At 40.7% G+C, this 21,366-nt stretch overlaps 1 protein-coding gene across 1 annotated transcript in view; it reads right to left on the bottom strand.

Annotated features, from left to right (window-relative positions):
* Nucleotides 1–21,366, bottom strand: part of KLHL29 (kelch like family member 29) — a 338,599-nt gene that overhangs the window by 35,456 nt on the left and 281,777 nt on the right. Inside the window, exons 8-10 of the mRNA XM_033142957.1 lie at nt 6,314–6,512; nt 1,540–1,722; nt 327–507 (exon numbers count right to left, since the gene is read on the bottom strand). Of these exons, the coding sequence (XP_032998848.1) occupies nt 327–507; nt 1,540–1,722; nt 6,314–6,512 (563 nt within the window). The remainder of the gene's footprint in view (nt 1–326; nt 508–1,539; nt 1,723–6,313; nt 6,513–21,366) is intronic.

Raw genomic sequence — 21,366 nt, 5'->3', positions numbered from 1 at the left:
ATAGGGATGCTGTAAGTTTTAGAAGAGGATAATGTCTGCAAAGCGGTCTGAACACTCTGCTGTACCAACAACAACAACAATGACAAAATCTCCAAAATCACTAAACTCACTCTGCCTGATGAAATGCTTGGCTTAAGAGTAGATTTTTGAAATTTACATTTATATTAGCAACTGGGACTCCTTATTTTCAGGTCTTTCGCCAAGTTATGGTTCAATGAGCATTTATTTATACTGAATTCTGCATAAAGAATGTGAAATGATGCCACTTTTTTCAACAACATTACGAATCAGCCACGGGGGACGGTATATTAATAGAGCACCTTTACCTCTCCACGTGATCAACGTTGCCTGCTACACCAAGGCCTCCAATGGTATATATTTTCCCATCATACACCAGGCTGTTGTGCCGACACCTCGGGACTGTCATTCGGGAAACGAGATTCCAGTTATCGAGTAGTGACATGTAACACCAGACGTCAGAGAGTGTGACTCCAGACTCCATGCCACCTGCCCTCGGTATGTACAAGGGGAAAAGAACCAGTGACTTGGCGGGAAAACAGCTCCTGGAGCCTATTACAGTACAAGCCAGTTGCAAGGCAATATCTTCTTCCAAATGACACTTGACTAATTAAAATAAATCACCCTCAATTGCAAGCATCTGTTCAGATGATGCAGATTGGTGTCATTTATTCATGTATCCCAAAGGGTTTTATTTTTATTTTTAAAGGCTGTCATGATATCAGACTAGGCAGGACATTTGCATATGGGAATATGCCCAGCCGGCATTCATAAATAACCTGCAGTCTATTCAATTACACATCCAACTGGTACGAATTGACTAAGCAGCTAGCTAGGCGCTCTCTCGTTGGAAACAGCAAAGTGTCACACCACTTAGAAAAGAGGAAGTACAGAGGGGCTCTTCTCAACACCCCTGATACTGACACAAAGCTCAGTAAGCGAGAACTTCCTCTGAGGGTCACATCCAATGCTATAGTATAGTGCATGCAAGTAAAATGATGCTACTTATAGAATATATTGTACAAATCAGTTGTCTAGATGCCTGGAAAAAGGGAAAAGTGTCAAGCACTGTGTTAATGAACTCTGCCAGTGACAAGAGTTTGTTCATTTTCACCGGAACTAATAAGAGGGTTGCAGTTCATTCTCAACAAGGGATTTCAAAGACGAACGAGAGCAAACCTCCTTGCAAGCAAATATGGTAAGTGTAGGTCAGGTATGCAACAGCTCAGTCAAACAGATTCGAGATGCAGAAACCTGTCATTTAGATCCAGCCCCCGCCAATGTTTTACAATGCGGTTGCAATAGCAAGGGGAAACTTTTCGCATGCTTGACGGGGTGTTGAGCCTATCCTTTGCACATTACAAGTGCCAAATGCACTGGGGAGGAAATCTGAGCTGATGTGAAATGGAATGTGATAAAAGGAAGTCTCTCTTTTTTCCAGCAAGCTGGCACATAATTCATCCTCGTTTGGCCTGTCACACAGCCTTCCAAACAGACAATGCCCTTCTCACCACTGCTCACCTGAGAGATAGACGTTGTCTCCAGCACTCACCACGCTGAAAAACTCCCTGTCATAGAAGGGCAAGCTGGCCAGGGGGTACCATTTGTTGCTCTGAGGGTTGAAGCACGTTACTGCTGTTAAGGCGCGTTGATTCATCCCAATCATTTGACGTCCACCGACGAGGACTATTACTTCAGCCACACCTAGGATGTAAATTGAAATATATGCATTTACAGTTTTATATGCCTGTAACTTGCCTTGCAGTTCATAACAATGAAGGGCAGCATAGATAGATACAATATTTCAAACCACCACCACCCCTTTTTAAAAAGCTTATTGCTAACATTAAGAGAAAAACAACAGTGATATTAAGGCTAGGTTAAGGGTAAGAGGAGGACCAAAGCAGAATGTACTATTTATTGCAAAAATTGAAATAAAATAAAAGTCAAACCAACTGTCCAAAATTACCAAATGTATTCTAATCAAGGACAAAACATCTTCAGACATAAATCATTCATTGCACTGATTTCTTCAAACACTTCATGCATCTATTTACTGGCTTTGGTTGCATGAAAGTCAAGACTTATAAGTCATTCCTCCAAGGGTTTCAAGATGGAAGCACACATGGATTTCCTTTCAATGCATCCTCATGACAACAACCCTGCAAGGAGGATAAGGCTGCAAGAGAATGACTGGCCCAAGGTCATCCAGCCTTGTGACTGAATTGGGAAATTGGGGGTGGGGTGCTAAAAATTATGTGGGTCTAATGGTTAACCCAACCCTAAGAGCATGCACAGCCCCCAAAACCACTGTTTACAGTCTTTGTCCCATATATGTCAGGAACTGGAAAAGCAGATTTCTCTTGCATTATATTGGCATATGTCTTATGAGAACATAAGAAGATCAGGAACATTTTCAAAAGATACCCATACATCCTCTGGTAGGAAGACGCCTATGTACTATTATCCTCTATGCATTTAATCACATTGTAAAGTTATATACAGTATATGAAAAAATGGCAGGGAAAACTTATCACCTATGCCAAATCTAATGTGATTGTAATGAATGACCTCAAGAGGGCATTGCAAATTCTGCAATACTCACAAAGGATTTAAATACCTTTTGTGAGTACATTAACAGTTCCACATAATTGGACTTCGACCTACAAAAATAATCACTCCCTTCCCCTTATCCCTGGAAAATTACTTTTCTTTAATCAACAAGCTTCTGAAAATAGCATGCATTACACCTATAATTTTATCTGCAAACATTAAATAGGCACTTTTCAAAAATACTTTTGACCAATAAACCTATTATCCAACCCCTGCTAAAGGGTTTGAGAGTGGGCAGTTATTGAAAATCCTATGTGTTTCATATTTCCCATATATTCCCTGATTAAACAGTGTCTCTACAAACTAAAAAGGATGCAACCCGACATATAAATTTCCTGCCATTCTGATTCTGCTAGGCAGGATGAAGCAACTTCGAAAAGGCGTTCTGTATTCCTTGCACATACAAATCTACCATGCTATCTTCCAATTTAATAGGCGCACAGAAAAGTTTAGCATTGCTGTGGTAAAAACCGAGTTGTGTCTTCATATTCCCGAGAGAATAAGGCACGGCAACTGAAGCTATTCTCTTTTTACTGATTTATTTTCAGTATTTCTATCCTGCCTTTATATGAAAATATATTCAAGGCAGCAAACAGGTAAGGGGGGGGGGAATTAAAATAATATATTAAAAATGATAAATTTTCAATAACAGTAACAACAGAATTAAGGGGGGTGGGAACCAACAATTGCTATAGAAACACTAGAAGTCAGAAACCAGTTTAAAAAACAGTATCGTATCTGAAAACGTTGGCTGAAAAATACAAGTTTTAGTTGCTTGCTGAGAGGGGGAACTATTGAAAAGTGTTGAGCCATAATCTTCCTAACAGTGCATTTCTCTGAATGTCTACTCTCAGATGAATGTCTACTCACGTTGTAAATCATTCAACAGACGACTGGAAAAAAAATGATGGAGGAGAGGACTATCAGCAGCTACTAGTCACAATGGCTATGCTCTGCCTGCATAGCTGAGTCTCTCATTGATGAGTCTCTTAATCTCAGGCTTGTAGGATCGAGCCCCACATTGGGCTAAATATTCCTGCATTGCAGGGGGTTGGACTAGATGACCCTCAGAGTCCCCCCCCAACTCTAAAGTTCTATGATTCTATTATACGCATATTCACACAGAAATAAAACCTATTGAAAAACAAGGCTGCAATCCTATATACATTTATCTAGGAGTAAGTCCCATTGAGGGACGTGGGTGGCGCTGTGGGTTAAACCACAGAGCCTAGGGGGCTTGCTGATCAGAAGGTCGGTGGTTCGAGTCCCCGTGATGGGGTGAGCTCCCATTGCTTGGTCCCAGCTCCTGCCCACATAGCAGTTCGAAAGCACGTCAAAAGTGCAAGTAGATAAATAGGTAGCGCTCCGGCGGGAAGGTAAATGCCGTTTCCGTGTGCTGCTCTGGTTCACCAGAAGCGGCTTAGTCATGCTGGCCACTGACCCGGAAGCTGTATGCCGGCTCCCTCGGCCAGTAAAGCGAGATGAGCGCCGCAACCCCAGAGTCAGACACGACTGGACCTAATGGTCAGGGGTCCTTGAAGTCCCATGGAAGTCAATGTGGCTTTTATCTGTGTAAACATGCCTAGGTTCAGTCTGTTGTGTATATTAAGCATAGCGGCTGGTTGTTTTGTATATTAACTACTCCATGACCCTAACATGCTCTTTATAGGTCTAGATATTATAAGCATTTCTATTAATTGTTTCAGTTGGTTAGCGCATGGTGCCAACAACACCAAGGTTGTAGGTTCGATCCCCATATGGGACAGCAGCATATTCCTGCACTGCAGGGAGTTTGACTAGATGATCCTCAGGGTCCCTTCCAACTCTACAGTCTATGATTCCATGATATATATTCCATGACCTCCTCAGGCCCCACTGTTGCCCTCCTCTTCCCCTGCTCACTCCCCCATTCATGCTACTCCTTCCTACTCACTCTATCTATCTATCTATCTATCTATCTATCTATCTATCTATCTATCATCTATCTATCTATATCTCATCTTTCTTTCTTTCTTTCTTTCTTTCTTTCTTTCTTTCTTTCTTTCTTTCTTTCTTTCTTTCTTTCTTCTTCTTTCTTCTTTTCTGAGTGATAGTGGCACAATACCACCAAGGCAACTATCTGTAAATAAACAGTAAACGTCCATAAAAATGGCAAAAGTAGTTTCTTTCCCAAATAGGTTTTATCTTAAACAAGTGCAAATGCAGTAAATAAAGAGTTCAATTGTGATATACCAGTGGTTCAGTGCTTGGACGTCGTTCCGGTAATCTGACGTTTCGTCGCTAAATAGTTTAGTCTTTGAGCTTTGTAGTGAATAATATACACAAGAAAAGAGTATGCAAATGACTTATCTGTCCCCAACTGCATGTTTCCATCAGGAGGAGCATAGAAAGAGGACAATGTCCTTCAGTTTGTTAAACCTCCAGTTTGTTTGTGACTTTTCCAGCACCTTGGCTCTGAGAAAGGTCCAAATAAGTGCTCTTCTTCAGAATGAGGTATGCTGGACAAGGTGGACAGGAGAATGTTTCCATCGCAACCACAGTTTGCCACAACAGTTTCTTAAGCAGCTATTCTTTAGTGTTAACCTTTAAAGCCCTGAATGGCCTCGCCTAGGACTAGCCCTGAGGGCCCTCTGGTGGTTCCCTCACTACAATATGTGAAACTACAGGGAATCAGGCAGAGGGCCTTCTTGGTAGTGGCGCCAGCCCTGTGGAACGCCCTCCCATCAGATATCAATCAGATAAACAACTATTTTACTTTTAGAAGGCATCTAGAAGATATCCCCTGTTCAGGGAAATTTTTTAATGGTTGATGTTCTATTGTGTTTTTAATATTTTGTTGGAAGCCGCCCAGAGTGGCTGAGGCAACCCAGTCAGATGGGCTGCATATAAATCATAAAATTACTATTACAATTATAATTATAATTATTAGACAGCTTTCCTAGCTGCAACAGCAATCAGAGGTGGTGGTGCAGGTATTCTCTTGGCCACCACCCCTGGAATGCCAGGCTCTGAGAAGAAATTTACTACTGGCTTTTCTTCAGAGGGTCCCAAATGAGGCAGGAAGGTGGAAGCAGGTGGTTAGACAGCAGTGTCTGCTCACCACTACCTGGGCCCAGCAGTTTGCAAATGGGCAGCAGGTCAGGCTGAAGAGAACCCCTCAGCCAGTGTCTGAGCTGGCTGACCTCTGGCACCGGACCTGTATGTAAAGAATATATGGTCTTGTTTAAGACAATCTTAATATCCTCCATGATACAGGGGCTTCGAAAAGGGATCAATACCAACAATTGGTGTCTGAGAAAGCAAACAAACACACATAGCTCTCCCCGCAACTGATGGCGCCGAGCTGTTTTGAAAATATGGCCGATTTGTGAGAGAAAACCAACTGCTGGCGACTTAGCACCTGATTTGTGGTGATGAATGCTCCCTCTCTCTGCCACAGGGGGAATCAGTGTCAGGGCCTGAAGTAGAACTGCAGGGTACCTGATATCACAATCTGCAACTCTGGCTGTATCTTGGAAGTGCCACGGAGAGAGAGCAAAAAGGAAGTAATTTAATCTTGCAACCATATGCAGACTGTAAATAGTCAGCCTGACCTGTCCCTGTCCCGTCAATAACTGCAAGGGAAAAAAAGAGAAAAAAGATAGGCCCCAGAGTTTCAGCTCTGAAGCGAGCTGAGCTGTACCTGCTGATAACCTGGGTCGGGTTCTTGGAGTCTGCATCTCTTGTCGGGCGTGAGGCAGCATGTGATAACGCTTCGCTTCATTCACTAGATCCCGGCAGGCCTCTGAAGACTTTATCAACTCCTCATTGTCAACAACGTTTAGCAGATAACTGGGATGGATGAAGGGTAGGCGGACCACTGCCAGCAACTCAGGAGCATACTGCAAAAGTAAACGTAACAACTACTTTACACAACTGGGTTGTCAAGGACTCTTCGGTGCTTTCCCCCTCCTTTGCCCTGTTTGGGACAAGGTGACATTTAAACCGACCCCACCTTCAACTTTTGTAAAATGCATTTTCCCGTGGCTCCCCCTTCTCAAAAAGTAAAATTCGGAGTCAGTTGAAGACAACACTTTTTTTTTTAAATGAATCTTTCCATCTACCTCTCTGCTTCACTACCACCAAAGACTTTTTAAGCCTCACAGTAGAAAAATAATCTTCAAAAGATAGCAGCTCTTGTTCTACACTCCCGCACACATATATTTCAAACTAAAAACGGATGGTGAATTTATTTTGAATTTATACCCCTTACACAGAGGAGACCTGCCGTAATCTTTCCAGTTTCCTCCGTTAACCTTGAAATTTAAGACCGGCTGCTTGGTTTCAAACAAATAGCTATTCTAGTGGCATTTTAAATGTCAAAAAAGTTTGTTTATAGAATGTCTAAGGTGAATGGTTGAATGATGACATTGGTTTTGATAAAGCATGGGTTTTTGTTCACTGGCAAAACAAATATGTTCTTCCAGGTTTCGCTAGAAGTCAAACTCCAGGAGCTAATAATCAAATGCAGATGGCATATCTCCATCTTTCTGCATAAATAAAATAAACTTTATAGTGCAAAGGACATTTAAATGGCTGAAAACATCCATCACCAGCCAGGGCTTAACAGAAAGCAAAAGCACAACAGAGAGAAAATTGCACGTTATAAAATGAAGAATTCATGGAATGATTTATTTTTCTAACTGTTCATTCTCCTAAATATCACATACTGCCTCAGAGCAAAACGCACACAACATTTGGTGAATGTGCTGGCAGACAGAGCACAGGAAGAAAAAGCAGATTGGTACAAAAGAGGAAAGGTGATTAAGAACAGTCAAGGATGTCGCTAGGACAATACACTGATGCACTGGAAACAGACATTTCTTTAAGGACCCCAGAGCTGCCAAACGAGCACCTGTGATCTTTAGGCAACTGGGAACATTCAGTATAATTCATAACTCCTTCCTTAGATAATTGTTCACCCTTAGAGAGAGGTTGACTTTAATGGAGAAAGGATGATAATGACTAAGAGTTGAAGAAGCTGAAAGATTTGTGAGGAGTGCAAATTAGTACCACACCTAATGCCCCAAACATGCATAATTCCAGTTTTCTAGACAGTGATTTAAAAATTGCATTAATAAGAAAGAAGTATTCTGCAAATATGTGGTTAAGAGCTGCCACCACCATCGATCAAGTAATTCCAAAAATAATTTGAATTCCCTCCCCACAATAGGACATTAACCTCTCCATTTCCAGAGTTCCAATGGTCTGATTACAAACTATATTACAAGTATTAATTGGCTCAGTGAGACAGAAAGAAGATAGTTGGATACCTTTTTTAAAAAAAATAAAATAAATCCTATTTGTTTAACAAACCGGCTGAGATGGAAATAAGAAGGGATTTTAAATGCTGCTTCTCAGGTTTTGCACCAAGCTAACACCCGAGTACTGAAACCTCTGAAAACCCACATATTTAATTATTTGATTACTCTAACTAATAACACAAAACTGATCCATAGGACAGAATAGTCAAGCAAGAGACCTATGCAAGCTTCCAGTGTTTCACTTGCCATCTTGCCACTGTAGCTGGAAAGACCTGCTGGGATTCAGATTTAAAAATTCCTTGCCTTTTCGGAAGCAGGAAATGTTGCAGCGCAAGGAGCAAAATAAAGACCCGATTCTGCGTGGAGTTATTTCCTGAATGTACACTGTAGTCATTGCTTAAGCAATATGGAACATTCTTACACAAGTGGGGGCACACAATTGTGCCTGCACCATTTCACATTGGAGCTTCGCACTTTAAAATACCCAAATTCAAGTTAGCCATGATGTCAGACTAGGATCCGGAAAACCATGATTCAAATCCCCACTTAGCCCTGAAGCTCACTGGATGACCTTAAGCCTTTCTGCACTTAGCATTTAGACAGCTGCTGTTTGAGCCAACATTTAGGAGTGAATCAGTACCTGATGGTCTCTGCATCATCCAGAAGGAGCAGCTCAACTGCAGTTACAAAAGAGAGACAAGGTATGGGCCCATAGTTCCCTGACTTGTAGGGCTCCACAGACAGCATCTTTAACAATCGTCTCACTACAACCTCTTCCGGGCTAATGGAACAAAGCCATCTTTCAATGTCTGTTGCCTAAAGCCCACAAAGGATGTTCTCTGTCTCTTCTTCCACTGTTAAAACAATTTAGCCACATACTGCCTGGGATAAACTCTGGCAACAACTGCTGCAGCAACCAAGAAAACAGCTCACCCAACTTTGCTTAATTAGATTAGTGAGGAAAATTCATCCTGTTTCTCTTCCCTTGTGTGAGCTTGTGCCTAATCGAAGCAATAATAATAATAATAATAATAATAATAATAATAATAGGTTGTTCTGTTTCAGTGTCACTTGTTTTAAGCTAATGTCACAAGACTCTATCTCCTTTGCTCCTGCGCACAGTTTCTAGCAGTGATTGATCAATCTCTTAAAAACAAACAAACAAACAAACAAACAAACACAAAGGTGTTTTAGAATATATAATCTCACTGCCCCTGAAAGAGGGCAAAGACTTCTCTCATCTATCTATCTATCTATCTATCTATCTATCTATCTATCTATCTATCATGTGTGGCATTGTGTGTGTGTGTTTTCTCCTTTCGGCTAGCTTTTTTAACCAATGAGGTTGAGGACAAATTTCATTCGGCTTTACTGATTTAAATACATTCATGTGAAGAAGGCATTCCATAGCTTATTTCTCTCCATTCCTGACCTATGATTGCTTTTTTAGGGCTCAGCTGGCTTCAGTGGCTAGGAACCAGCTCTAGATGGTTCGGCAGCTATGAACCCTATTGGACCGAAATGACTTCGTAACCTGCCAACTTCCAGATTGAATAATTGTGATGTGTTCTATGTGGGGCTGCCCTTTAAAACAGATTAATGGCTAGGGTTTCACTTTAGTCCTCATATAACCTGCTTTAAAAAGGCTGAGATGTGTACTTTAAGGACCCATCTTATTTCTGTGATTGTTATATTAAATTGTTTCTAGCGTTGCGTTTTAATTGTAACCTGCCAGAGGACCTTAGGATGAAGGGTGGGTAAATACTACTATTATGACCTACTTTTTGTTAGCTATGTATTAAATATATTGTTAGCATAATTCTTCTTACTGAAACCTGGAGTAAGCACTGTTTAGCATTTCAGCCTCCTTGCCATCTGCCGCTTTCCCATCACTCTCTTTTGTTCTTTCCTACGAGAGCTTAGTTTAACATGATTTTCTTTTCTCTCCCTCCCTATATATATATATATATATATATATATATAATGTGTGTGTGTGTGTGTGTGTATTATTGGAAATTTTCAGTGAGAAAAGAAAAGGAAAGAAAAGAAAGGTAAAATCAAAACAATCAAACTGAAACCATGATACAATTTTCAAAAGTGAATTTTGTAAAATTCCAAAGAGCATTTTTATAAGCATGTTAAGAAATCAACATGTCTAATTCTATATTTCATTGGTTATCTATATGCAGGTTGAGACTGGGTATTTAGGGACCTCCAAACAATCAGGTCGTGGGCTACACAAAAATTAGGCTGCAGCTTCTTCAAAGTTCATACTAAAGTTCAGATAGGGCCTTCTTTTGAGGAATCAAACTAATAATAATAATAATAATAATAATAATAATAATAATAATAATACCCCACCCATCTGGCTGGGGTTCTTTGAAACAAAGAAGAAATGCTATTTCATGAGTACTAGCAGGTAAAGTTTCAACGAGCTCCATCTAGACCAATGCGGAAGCAATCTAATTAATTTTTATTCGTGACATCAAAGACCTTTTTTTTTTTTTACTCATTCTAAGATTCTTTTTCTTTGTGTTTCATAGCCCTTTTAGACTGCAGTTCAGTAAGCAGTTAAGCATTCTTAAATGAGCATGACTTCAAAAACAATAATCATGTGCCAAATTGTATCTTCAATGTAGATTTTGTTCTTGGCAACAAGCCTCATGAACTATGTTTACAATGGGATACTATACTCATTTTTACAGCGGAATAGAAAACCGAGACATGGGCATTTTCTCAGGACCACCTCAAGGTGCTATGACTGACTGGGAGATCTGAGCCCAAATAGTCTTCCAAATAGCATGCAATCTGATCATCAGCTGCGATGTGCAACTTTTGTCCCTTTTTATGCAACTCTTCTAGCCACCCAACTCCCTAATGCAGAGATTCCCAAACTGTGGTCCAGAGACCACCAGTGGTCCACTGTGTGCCATTGGATTTGCGATTGAAGATATTCATATTGATTTGCATTGTATTTTTATTGCTTCTTTTATTTCTTATATTGAACTTTATTGTATTGTAATCTGAATTCTATGGAATTCAAATTGTAACAAAGGTAATTTGCACCTTATACAGGGGTTATTTTTCTTTTTGCATCTTCAAATTTCCTATGGCTTAATATTACACTGGAAAGCTATTAAACTTTTTGACACTTTTGGCAGTTAATACCCTGAAAGGTCAAACTAATGTTTCCCTATTGTCTTAAATATCATCTCCCTCTCTCTTTTCTTTTCTACAGCTGCTATTATTCCATGCAAAAATGACCTTTGCTGCTGCGGCAAACATTAAGTAGCAGTCAAAAAAGCAGAAGCTAAATTGCATTAAAATTTACATTTTTATATTTTCACTTTTACGGGACTACTGGTTCAGTTGTTAAGGCATTATACAAGGAGGCAATTAACAAAAATTAAACTATGCTAGGGATACAGATAAAGAAAGCGAAAATACTATACACTTAAAAGATTACTCTAACCATTCCTATGGAATTCAAGTCCGTCCGAAACGTTTGAAAACTGAAAACTCAATATGGAATACTCAATATGGAAAACTCAAACAGGAAGCCACCTTGGAAGTTTGACTTTCGAGGTGCGTTTGAAAACGGAAGCATTTACTTCCAGGTTTACGTTCGTTAACGGAGACGTTCGAAAACCGAGATACCACTGTATGTAGCTGCTTGCCCTAATCCCTGTTTGCACTGCTGAACAGAGAGAGCTTTCCAACACAAGCTGTATATTATCTAAACAAAATAAAAAAATTCCTTCCAGTAGCACCAACTAAATTTGTTCTTGGTATGAGCTTTCATGTGCATGTACACAAAAGCTCATACCAAGAACAAACTTAGTTGGTCTCTAAGGATTTTTTTTATTTTTTATTTTGTTTTGACTATGGCAGACCAACACGGCTACCTGCCTGTAACTGTATATTATCTAGATAACTTTCCCTAAGACTTCCTTCTCTGGTTTGAAATGGATGAATAGGACATCAAGAAATGAAGCCACCTAGGTATACCTGGCTCTGGTGCCAGCTGTTGATTTCAGCACCAACTCAGTAAGCCCTGCCTATAGACGCCACCTGTTCTGTTCTCTATTTATACACTCATCCTCAACTTCATTTACTATTTATTGGCCTCCAGAATGGTTTCTCAAAATCGAGAGATTATCTCACACAAACTTCAGTGGTATCACAGTTTGAAGCTACATAACACAATGAGATGAATAGCTGGCATCAAGTAATGATTGCCTCACCTGGGATTAAGGAGACATCACTGAAAAGAGTTGTGCGTATAAATCTTAGGCATAGCTACCACATCCTGTTCAAATGAAGGTATAAGGTGGCTTCTTAGTAGCAGCACAGATGACTAAATACAGCATTTATATGGAAGGAGCTGCTTTCCTGCTATTCTGTTCTCCAGGCGCTGCCTATGGCAGCACATTCCTTTATATTTCTGGTACTAACTTGATGGGGAAAGGATTTTATTTTTGCATTATTTTCATTAATACAAAAAAGAAGCGTTCATTCACTATGCTGTGGAGGCTATCATCATCATACCCTTCCAACTTTTCTCTGATGAAAATAGGGATGTTAATAATAATAATAATAATAGTAATAATAATAATGCCCCAGCCACTCTGGGCAGCTTCCAACATATATAAAAACAAAATAAAATATTAAACATTAAAAACTTCCCTATACAGAACTGTCTTCTAAAGGCTCTATCTCGTTGGCTCGGGGGTCACATAACTCCATACTCTCCAGCGTTTTCCCAAAGAAAATAGAGATGTCCTAGGGAGAAGTGGGACATTCTGGGGTCAAATCAGAAACTGGGACAGCTTCTGTAAATCCGGGACAGTCCCTGGAAAAAAGGGGATGCTTGGAAGGTCTGCACCATTAGTTTTTAAAAAAGAAGGAAGACCTAAACTTTTTTTCCTTCTAAGTACGCAATATACAAGTTAATTTCCATACCCTGAAATTAAGAACAACATTATTGCTTCTGAAAAGATGGAGCAGAGAGCTAGGCCAAAGCTATCTGCATAGATAGATACCAGGCCTGCACTGCTTTGACCTACCGAGCTGATAAAAAAAATCTTGATTTTGCTGCCTACCTCGGAAAAGGTAAAGACGGCCGTTTGTCAAGCACCTGGCAGGTCACACTGCGTAGCTGCTGCAGTGCTGAATTTAGTGAATCACTAGCTAGGCAGGCCTGCTGTTGGTTAAATGTCTTCTGAAGGGCACCACACAATGGCAACGGTAATTTTGCAAGCACCCAGGGGAATGCATGAGGGCAATGTTGCAATCATCTTACTTTTTTTTAAAAAAAGGACTTGTCTGGATTAGCTGGGGTGAGGGTACAATGGGTGAAAAAAATAGATAGGCCAAATTCATTACGTGTTGTGAATGGAACTGGGTAAGGAATGAGTCTAGAGTAGGTGAAAGGGAAATCATAAAGTGGTTGAAGAGAAGGACATTATTGCCTTCTCCACTTCCTGTGGCTACTCCATCAACTGGACTGAACCCTCCCTCCTTTCTTCCACGGCAGGCTATTTACGAAACAAACACACCTTACTAAAAAGTGGGGGGAGGGAGGTAGTTCTAGAATTGTCTTCTTCATTATCATTTTTTTTTTAAGTATTATGGTGCTGATTAGAATTCTTACCTGCCGTTTACTCAAAGGTCTATAGTCAGGTTACATAAAATAGAAAATAAAAATAATAGATATAAAATAAATATTAAAAAAATCTCCACAGTAGACTACTTGGCAGCACTCAAAAAAGCAGGGGCAACTGGTTAGGGTTAAAACAACTTTCCACCCCACCATTTCTTTCTTTTTTTGTTGTGTATTTGCAATTTCAGAATTGAAGAATCAGGTGAGCAGAAGTAGAATGTTTGTTTCTGGAGAGAGCGAGTTATTCTGGGAAGGGGAGTAACAGCACGGGGGGGGGGGGAGTTAGCTAAGAGAAACCTTGCCCTCCTTTCTTTCCTGAAGGCACCCAAACCAAATATTTAGACTGCTGCCTCTTTGAGGGTATAGGTGGAAAATGACAATAAACCTACCCAGGGATAATGCAGGTTGTAAATAAAAGAAAATATCCCACCTCACCCCCCCCAAAACCCCCCCAAAGAACAGAAAATGTCTTTGGAACAAGGTTTTGGATACTCTTGCTTCTATTTTTCTCATTAGTATAAAATAGAAACCCGTGTTTGGGGGGGGGGGAGTTGGGAAAATAAATAAGTAAAAACAAAATGAAACTGTCCAATTTTCAAGCACAGCATCTACTCTGTGGCCATGTACTCACTTTTCAAAATTAGGGTTAAGTAACTCTCACAATTATTTTCAAAGTGGAGAGAACCCTCAAAAGACATAGGCCAGAATCCAGAAAATAGGTACACTTAAGATGATTTATTTTAGTGGATTAAATAGCCTCTCTCTGTTGGATGATGGCCACACTCAGCAATTAAGGCAGCATTCCTGCCCAAATTATCTGTGGAATTAACTGGCTTCTAGTTATAAGTCACAAATATGCAAATGAATTCTGTATTCATCATGAGAAATTTTAAAAACACTGAATTGTATTTAACTAAGTCATCAGAGGATTTGGCTAACTTAAGTCTATTGATTTCAGTGGGTCTCCTACAACTTGGTTGGATACAACCCATTATATCCATATGCAGTTGTGGTGGGGGAAATATAGAACTAATCTTTGTAAGTTACCACTGTATTCCTCTATAAAAAAAATCCAATATTATTTTTTTTAGCATGACATGTCTATTTTATACTTTTTTTAAAGCTGTGCCACACACCCACACACCCACACACCCACTTTTGCAAAATATGCAGGTTGTGAAATAAATTTACCATTGCAGATGTGAAAAATACATTATTTTCTAGCAACAAAGTATCCCCATCAATTTCTACACATCTGCTTCTGGAGACAAGTCTCCTGAATATTCAGTAGGTCTGAGATTATCAATCCCCCCCCCCATCTCATATCTGTAATGATTGGAGAAGAAAAGCACAAACGTTTGCACTATTTTGTTGTGCATCTAAATTACCGGAGAAAAGATGTTGCCTGTAGTACTGTATGTGGTGGTGGTGATGATTGGGTGGGAGGCAACGGGAAGGAGAATTGCATGCACCAGGAATTGACTCTTAGACTGAAGTCCTATCTTTTTTTTAAAAAAAAAAACAAACCTCTAACTCGCATGGTGTGATTTACTGCTGGCTCACTCCTGACAACTTGAGAGCAACTTATGAAATCATGATTACAGCAATTATTATAGGAGCTACATAAATATGACAAACATGGGGACAGTCTGTGGAAGTAGCCTTTCCATGAGTGTAGCTGGCATAAAAATGACTCAACTATATGGGCTGATTAACCTGGACCCCAACAATGGGTATGATACTCCACTAGGTTGGGGTGCCAAAGAAGAGTCATATGGGTGGCCCCAACCCACATGGTCAGAGCACTTAAGCATCATCCCAGCTGCAGAGGAGCAATTTACAGAAAAGCAGTGCCATGCACCTGGGCAGTATTTAAAAAGCCTGACAATCTGGTCCTTTCAAAAGATCATCAAATTCTTCTCATGTTAATTGATGTAATAAAAACGCGTCTCCAGTAAAATAGATTGTGAATCCCAGAGTGGAAGGATACTGAAGGAATGATAAAGGAAGAGGAAGAAAGGAAATCAGTACAAGAAACATAAACAAAGGGAGTTTAAAAGCCTCCCCGCTTACTTTATTTATTAACTACTGCTGCTAAGGATTGGGGAACATTTAGACAAGAATTACAGCTGTTTACAATAGAAAGCCAGGTTAAGGACATGTCAGATATACAAAAAATAGCAACATCCTTCAGTCCTGTGAGGACAGACACTACCCATGCTTTCATTAACCTGAACACTAAGGAGGTGGGTAGGTAAAACCAAGTATCAAACTATATTCATTAAATTTTAGATATTTCATCCCTGTTCAGACGGTCTTTGTACACAACATTTGTCTGTCTAGATGTGCAAATGTGATCATGTCTACTGATAATATCCCCCAAAACCCAGTCTCCATGCACTGCACGTTATATCAGCACAATAGTTTACAAGAATACACTCCAGCTTTATAAATGCAATCTGGAAAATGGAAGGTACAGACTGCACAGGTGAGATTAGGGTGTGGGATGTTATTCCAGACCCTACTCCCACTCCCCACATTTACAAACATTTGTACGTATACTGCCTGGATGTCATCAATGCGAGACAATGAAGCAGAGGTAGAATAAACTTAAATGTTCTTTCAAGAACTTACTGGAAAGCAGCTTGTCAAGATGTTTTAGGTTATTATTATTATTTTCCAGAACTAAGGTCTTCTTTGAGCTTGAATATGTTGTAACTATGGGACTGGCTCTTCTATATAGAAAGGAATCTGCAACTAATTAGAAACACCAATTTTTCACCTTGGTACCCACTCTTGAGAACAGAGCATTTTAGAGCTAGTTATCTGACCAAACTCTTACTAGTTTCCTTAAGAAATGCCTTTATTGAGCTGTGTTTCCTATTACAGTCTTGGATGGCCACTACAACTAAGTCCCATACGCAGACAGATTTTGTATTTGTGGTCAACCTCAGGTGGAAGACATCATTCATTAACTGTTGTTGTTGTTCAGTCATTCAGTCGTGTCCGACTCTTCGTGACCCCATGGACCAGAGCACGCCAGGCATGCCTATCCTTCACTGCCTCTTGCAGTTTGGCCAAACTCATGTTAGTAGCTTCGAGAACACTGTCCAACCATCTCATCCTCTGTTGTCCCCTTCTCCTTGTGCCCTCCATCTTTCCCAACATCAGGGTCTTTTCTAGGGAGTCTTCTCTTCTCATGAGGTGGCCAAAGTACTGGAGCCTCAACTTCAGGATCTGTCCTTCTAGTGAGCACTCAGGGCTGATTTCTTTGAGAATGGATAGGTTTGATCTTCTTGCAGTCCATGGGACTCTCAAGAGTCTCCTCCAGCACCATAATTCAAAAGCATCAATTAACTGTTAGCTCCCCCTTATATAGAGACCCAAGAGATTGTTTTCTGAAACCCTTTGGCCACACAAGCAAGCAGGGAAACCCTAGTAAAAATGGTTCAGTTTCTTTTGAGTGAAAATAATAGCTTCATAACACACAAAGTGGCCCTCTGTACAATAGCTGCAAAAAACCCAAAACAAAACATAGAAATCAAGCTGGATTTGAGTTTGTTGGTGTCTGGTAACTTCTCTCTTTTACATCATGGATGTTGGTAAATTGGGTTTGCCTTGTTGCTCCCTCCGTGTGTTGGGTGCTGGTAGCAAAGGGAGCAACAACAGTTTCACCCTGGTGCCTCGCAGGGCTGGGGCCAATGCTCCTTCCTTTTCAACATTGCAATGTATCACTATATCGCAATGTTGAAAAGCCTCGGCCCAGTATACCTGAAGGAGCATCTCCACCCCCATCGCTCAGCCCAGACACTGAGGTCCATCACCGAGTGCCTTCTGGCAGTTCCCTCACTGCAAGAAGTGAGGTTACAGGGAACCAGACAGAGGGCCTTCTTGGTAATGGCGCCCAACCTGTGGAACGCCCTCCCATCAGATGTCAAGGCAGCCCTGTTTAGGGGAAGTTTTTAATGTTTGAAGTTTTATTCTGTTTTTAATGTTCTGTTGTGAGCCGCCCAGTGTGGCTGGGGAAACCCAGCCAGATGGGCGGGGTAGAAATAACGAATTATTATTATTATTATTATTATTATTATTATTATTATTATTATTATCTTATCGCCTAGCCCTAATTATGGCTTGCAGCCATTGATAACCTCATTCCTCATGAAAGTGGTTCAAGGTTTTGTGCACACTGAACATGACCATGAAGAAACAATAGTGTGGTTGTGCATATCAGCACATAATCCAAATGTTTAAAATAAAAAGGATATTTGAAAGCCGTGGGAATGGGGAAAGAGGGAAGTTTTCTGGAAGATAGCTGCCTTGAGAACCAGCAGTAGTGGGGGTTGGGGAACAGATATGAAGGAGTGCCTTGTAGCATAACAAAGTGAGCAACCAAGCTAAAGTGGCACGATGAACTGACTACTTGAGGCCTCTTAACTGATTGTTATGTATCACTCCAACATCAGTTTTGCCTCAATTTCAACCATGTGGTATTCCCACTCTCCCTGACATAAGCAATTTGATTTTCTTGGACTTTTTATCTGTCATGTTGCCAAGCCAGGCATGTTCAGTTCTTGTAATCCTTCTTTTCAAATCAGCTCCTCGTATCCTTTAATCAATCACTTTGCTGTTCTGCAAATTACCTCCAGTTACTTTGCAAACCTTCGCTTTTCCTACGCCATTACGCTACTGTTTATACAGAGCCCTCTTGAAGGTATAGGATATCATAAGAAGTTCATTACCGTGTTTTCCCCCAAATAAGACACTGTCTTATATATATTTTTTTCCTCAAGAAAACACACTATGGCTTATTTTCGGGGTATGTCTTATTTTCGGGGAAACATGGTAATATGTTTTACTGGCAAACAATTCCATTTTATCTGTGTATCTGAAGAAGTGTGCATGCACACGAAAGCTCATACCAGGAACAAACTCAGTTGGTCTCTAAGGTGCTACTAGAAAGAATTTTCGATTTTGTTTTAATTCCATTTTATAACTGAGCATTTTGTCTTCCCGTGGGGCCTCTAAAAAGCCAAATGCGAGTTTGCACATAGTTCAAAGTGGGAAATTTTAAAATGACCATCTTGCATTTATTTATAACCTGTTCTCTAGGTGGCTTACAACAAGTAGAGAATCTGACAAAAAAATACATACATAAATAAAATGACAGAAGGAAAACAAAGCCCAGATAGGAATAGGAAATAGAAACTGATGAAATAAAAATAGAGAAAATCTTAAAAAGCTCTTCACTTGGCATCAAAATGACATCAAGAGAGGCAAGTCTCTCTCGGGGAAGGCATTCTATAGCTGGGGTGCTGCCACTGAAAAGGCCACTTCTGTTGCAGCTACCCACTGCACCTCACCTGGTGAGGGTGTCCAAGAATGGGCCTCAGTAAAAGATATTAATATCTGGATAGGGGCACAAGGAAACAGGTACCCTGATCCCGACCCATAATAGGCTTCAAAGGTTTAAAACTTGTTATAATCCAGTTGGGGTAGCCAAGGTAGTACATTCCAGATGCAGCTGGATCCAACTCCCAGAAGCCCTGGTAAGCACAGTCAGGGATTATGGGAACTGGAGTTTAACAGTATTTGAATAACACCACATTGGCTACTCCTAGTATAATCTAATGCAAAGTTGTACCACATATTACATCCTACATTGGGGTGATTGATACCCTTGAGATGGTGTGGATTACAACTCCCATCATCGCTGACCACTAGCCATGCTGGCTGGGGCTAATGAGATTTGGACACCCAACATCCAGAGGACCACTGATTCCCCACCCCGTTCTACATAATTAAGCCACACTGCTTTTCAAATTGCAATATCCCTTGAAACAATGCCACAAATATTGCCACCCAGTCTTTTCACCACATCCATGAGCTTAATGCGGGGAGCTATCTCTCAGTTATAAACACTTGCAATTTAAAATGGCGAACAGTAGAAAAAACACCAAATACAGTCCTTCTAGAAGTTTCAGTTAGCTACAGGCTTTCCATTGCTTGCCAAATAATAAAAGGAATGACTTCCAGGCAACAGTCTGCTGTTCCTACCACATGGCACTGCCTAGCTATCCTGGCAACAAAGCATTTAAGAGGCAGTTGCTTCCTCTGATTTTTTGTTGTCTGCAAAAATAAAATTGAACAATCATGGGTGCTTAGGTAACTCCAGAAATGTTACTACGTGCAGTTGGTATTCAGTTTCAAAGCACTGGGATATAGTTATTTACAAAGCATTAGCTTAATAAATATTGAGTTCTTATTTATTCTTCTACAAGCAGATTGATGACCTTTGAAAAGAAGCAGCAAACTCTCTTCCAAGCAACACCCAGCTGCTGTGCTATATAATAGATTAGGTCTCTCTTAAAACAGTGCAACACAACTCATGTAAACAGGATCCTCTGGACACCTTAAGGCAGCAGGAAGCCAGATGTTCCTCTGGACTCCAGTTTCCACCAGCATGGCCGCCAGTGCTCAGGGATGATGGGAGTCACTTGGAGACTCCTCTTGCCTCAAGGTACTGGCGTCACACATAGAACCCACATGGGTCAGAACAAGCCAATATGGAACTGACTGGTGGCTGCCATGCAGATCCTGGCTGTGCCATTCATGGACGTTTCTACTTGCAGCAAACCCTTTGCATGCCAACGCCTCGGTTGAGAATCCTCTATACCCATGCCACATCCAACCCCAATATTTTGTAGAGAGTTCTGGAGCATTGGCCTGACTTGTACCCCATGTACGCTGAGAGTGTGACAGAACACACCCAAGACCTTTCTGTAGATTCACACAGGCTACAGGGGAAGATTGGCAATGGCTGACAAGCCGCCCCTCAGGAAAGCTTGCTGGCCATAACTTATTTACTCATCTGAGGAATCCCTTGGGTCCACTGCAACACAGTCTGAAACAACCATCGGGCAATTCCCGCCCTTCCTCAACACACACACACTGATTAGAAGATTACTAATCAGTATAGTAATTTGCTGTATGCAAAGCAAGCTGCTACATGGCATTATTTAAAGCATGGCTGCAGTAACAAGTGCTACTACTACTACTCCACTAGTAGTAGTGGAGTTTGGATTTGATATCCCGCTTTATCACTACTCTAAGGAGTCTCAAAGTGACTAACAATCTTCTTTCCCTTCCTCCCCCACAACAGACACTCTGTGAGGTGAGTGAGGCTGAGAGACTTCAGAGAAGTTTGACTGGCCCAAGGTCACCCAGCAGCTGCATGTGGAGGAGCGCGGACGTGAACCTGGTTCACCAGATTATGAGTCCACCGCTCTTAACCACTACACCACACTGGCTCTCCAATGATGCCAATGCTACTTCACAGCAGATCTGTAAGTGGCCCAAACAGAAATCGTGGTTTCCTACTCAGATTTTGAAAGCTCAAGATCACGACCAGTCAATAACATTATTGGAAATGGTAATAGTTTGCACAAATCAACAAATAAGACAGCAGGGGTGGCTGTTCATGCCTGAGGCAGGTAGAAACACTAACCACAATCCAGCATTTCCTACAGCTTTCATCTCAAATAGGAACTTGCCCTAAAACTCTCCCTTCCACATCATGCAGGTTGCAAGAGCTCCGTAAATTGACTTGCAAGCTGTTGTGAGGCCTGATCATGTGGGTTGTTTCTTGCTGAAATTGGATTTATTATACAGAAGAAGAAATGGTGTATACCCCTGGGGCTTTATGTCTTTTTGGTGGAAATTCCATGCAAAAAACAAAACTGTGATAACCTGTACTTATGTAAGTTTAAAAAG

The sequence above is a fragment of the Lacerta agilis genome, chromosome 3 (genome assembly GCF_009819535.1).
Source record: "Lacerta agilis isolate rLacAgi1 chromosome 3, rLacAgi1.pri, whole genome shotgun sequence".
NCBI lineage: Eukaryota > Metazoa > Chordata > Lepidosauria > Squamata > Lacertidae > Lacerta > Lacerta agilis.
Note: the sequence above shows the minus strand (reverse complement) of the source record. Positions and strands in the feature narration are given on the sequence as shown.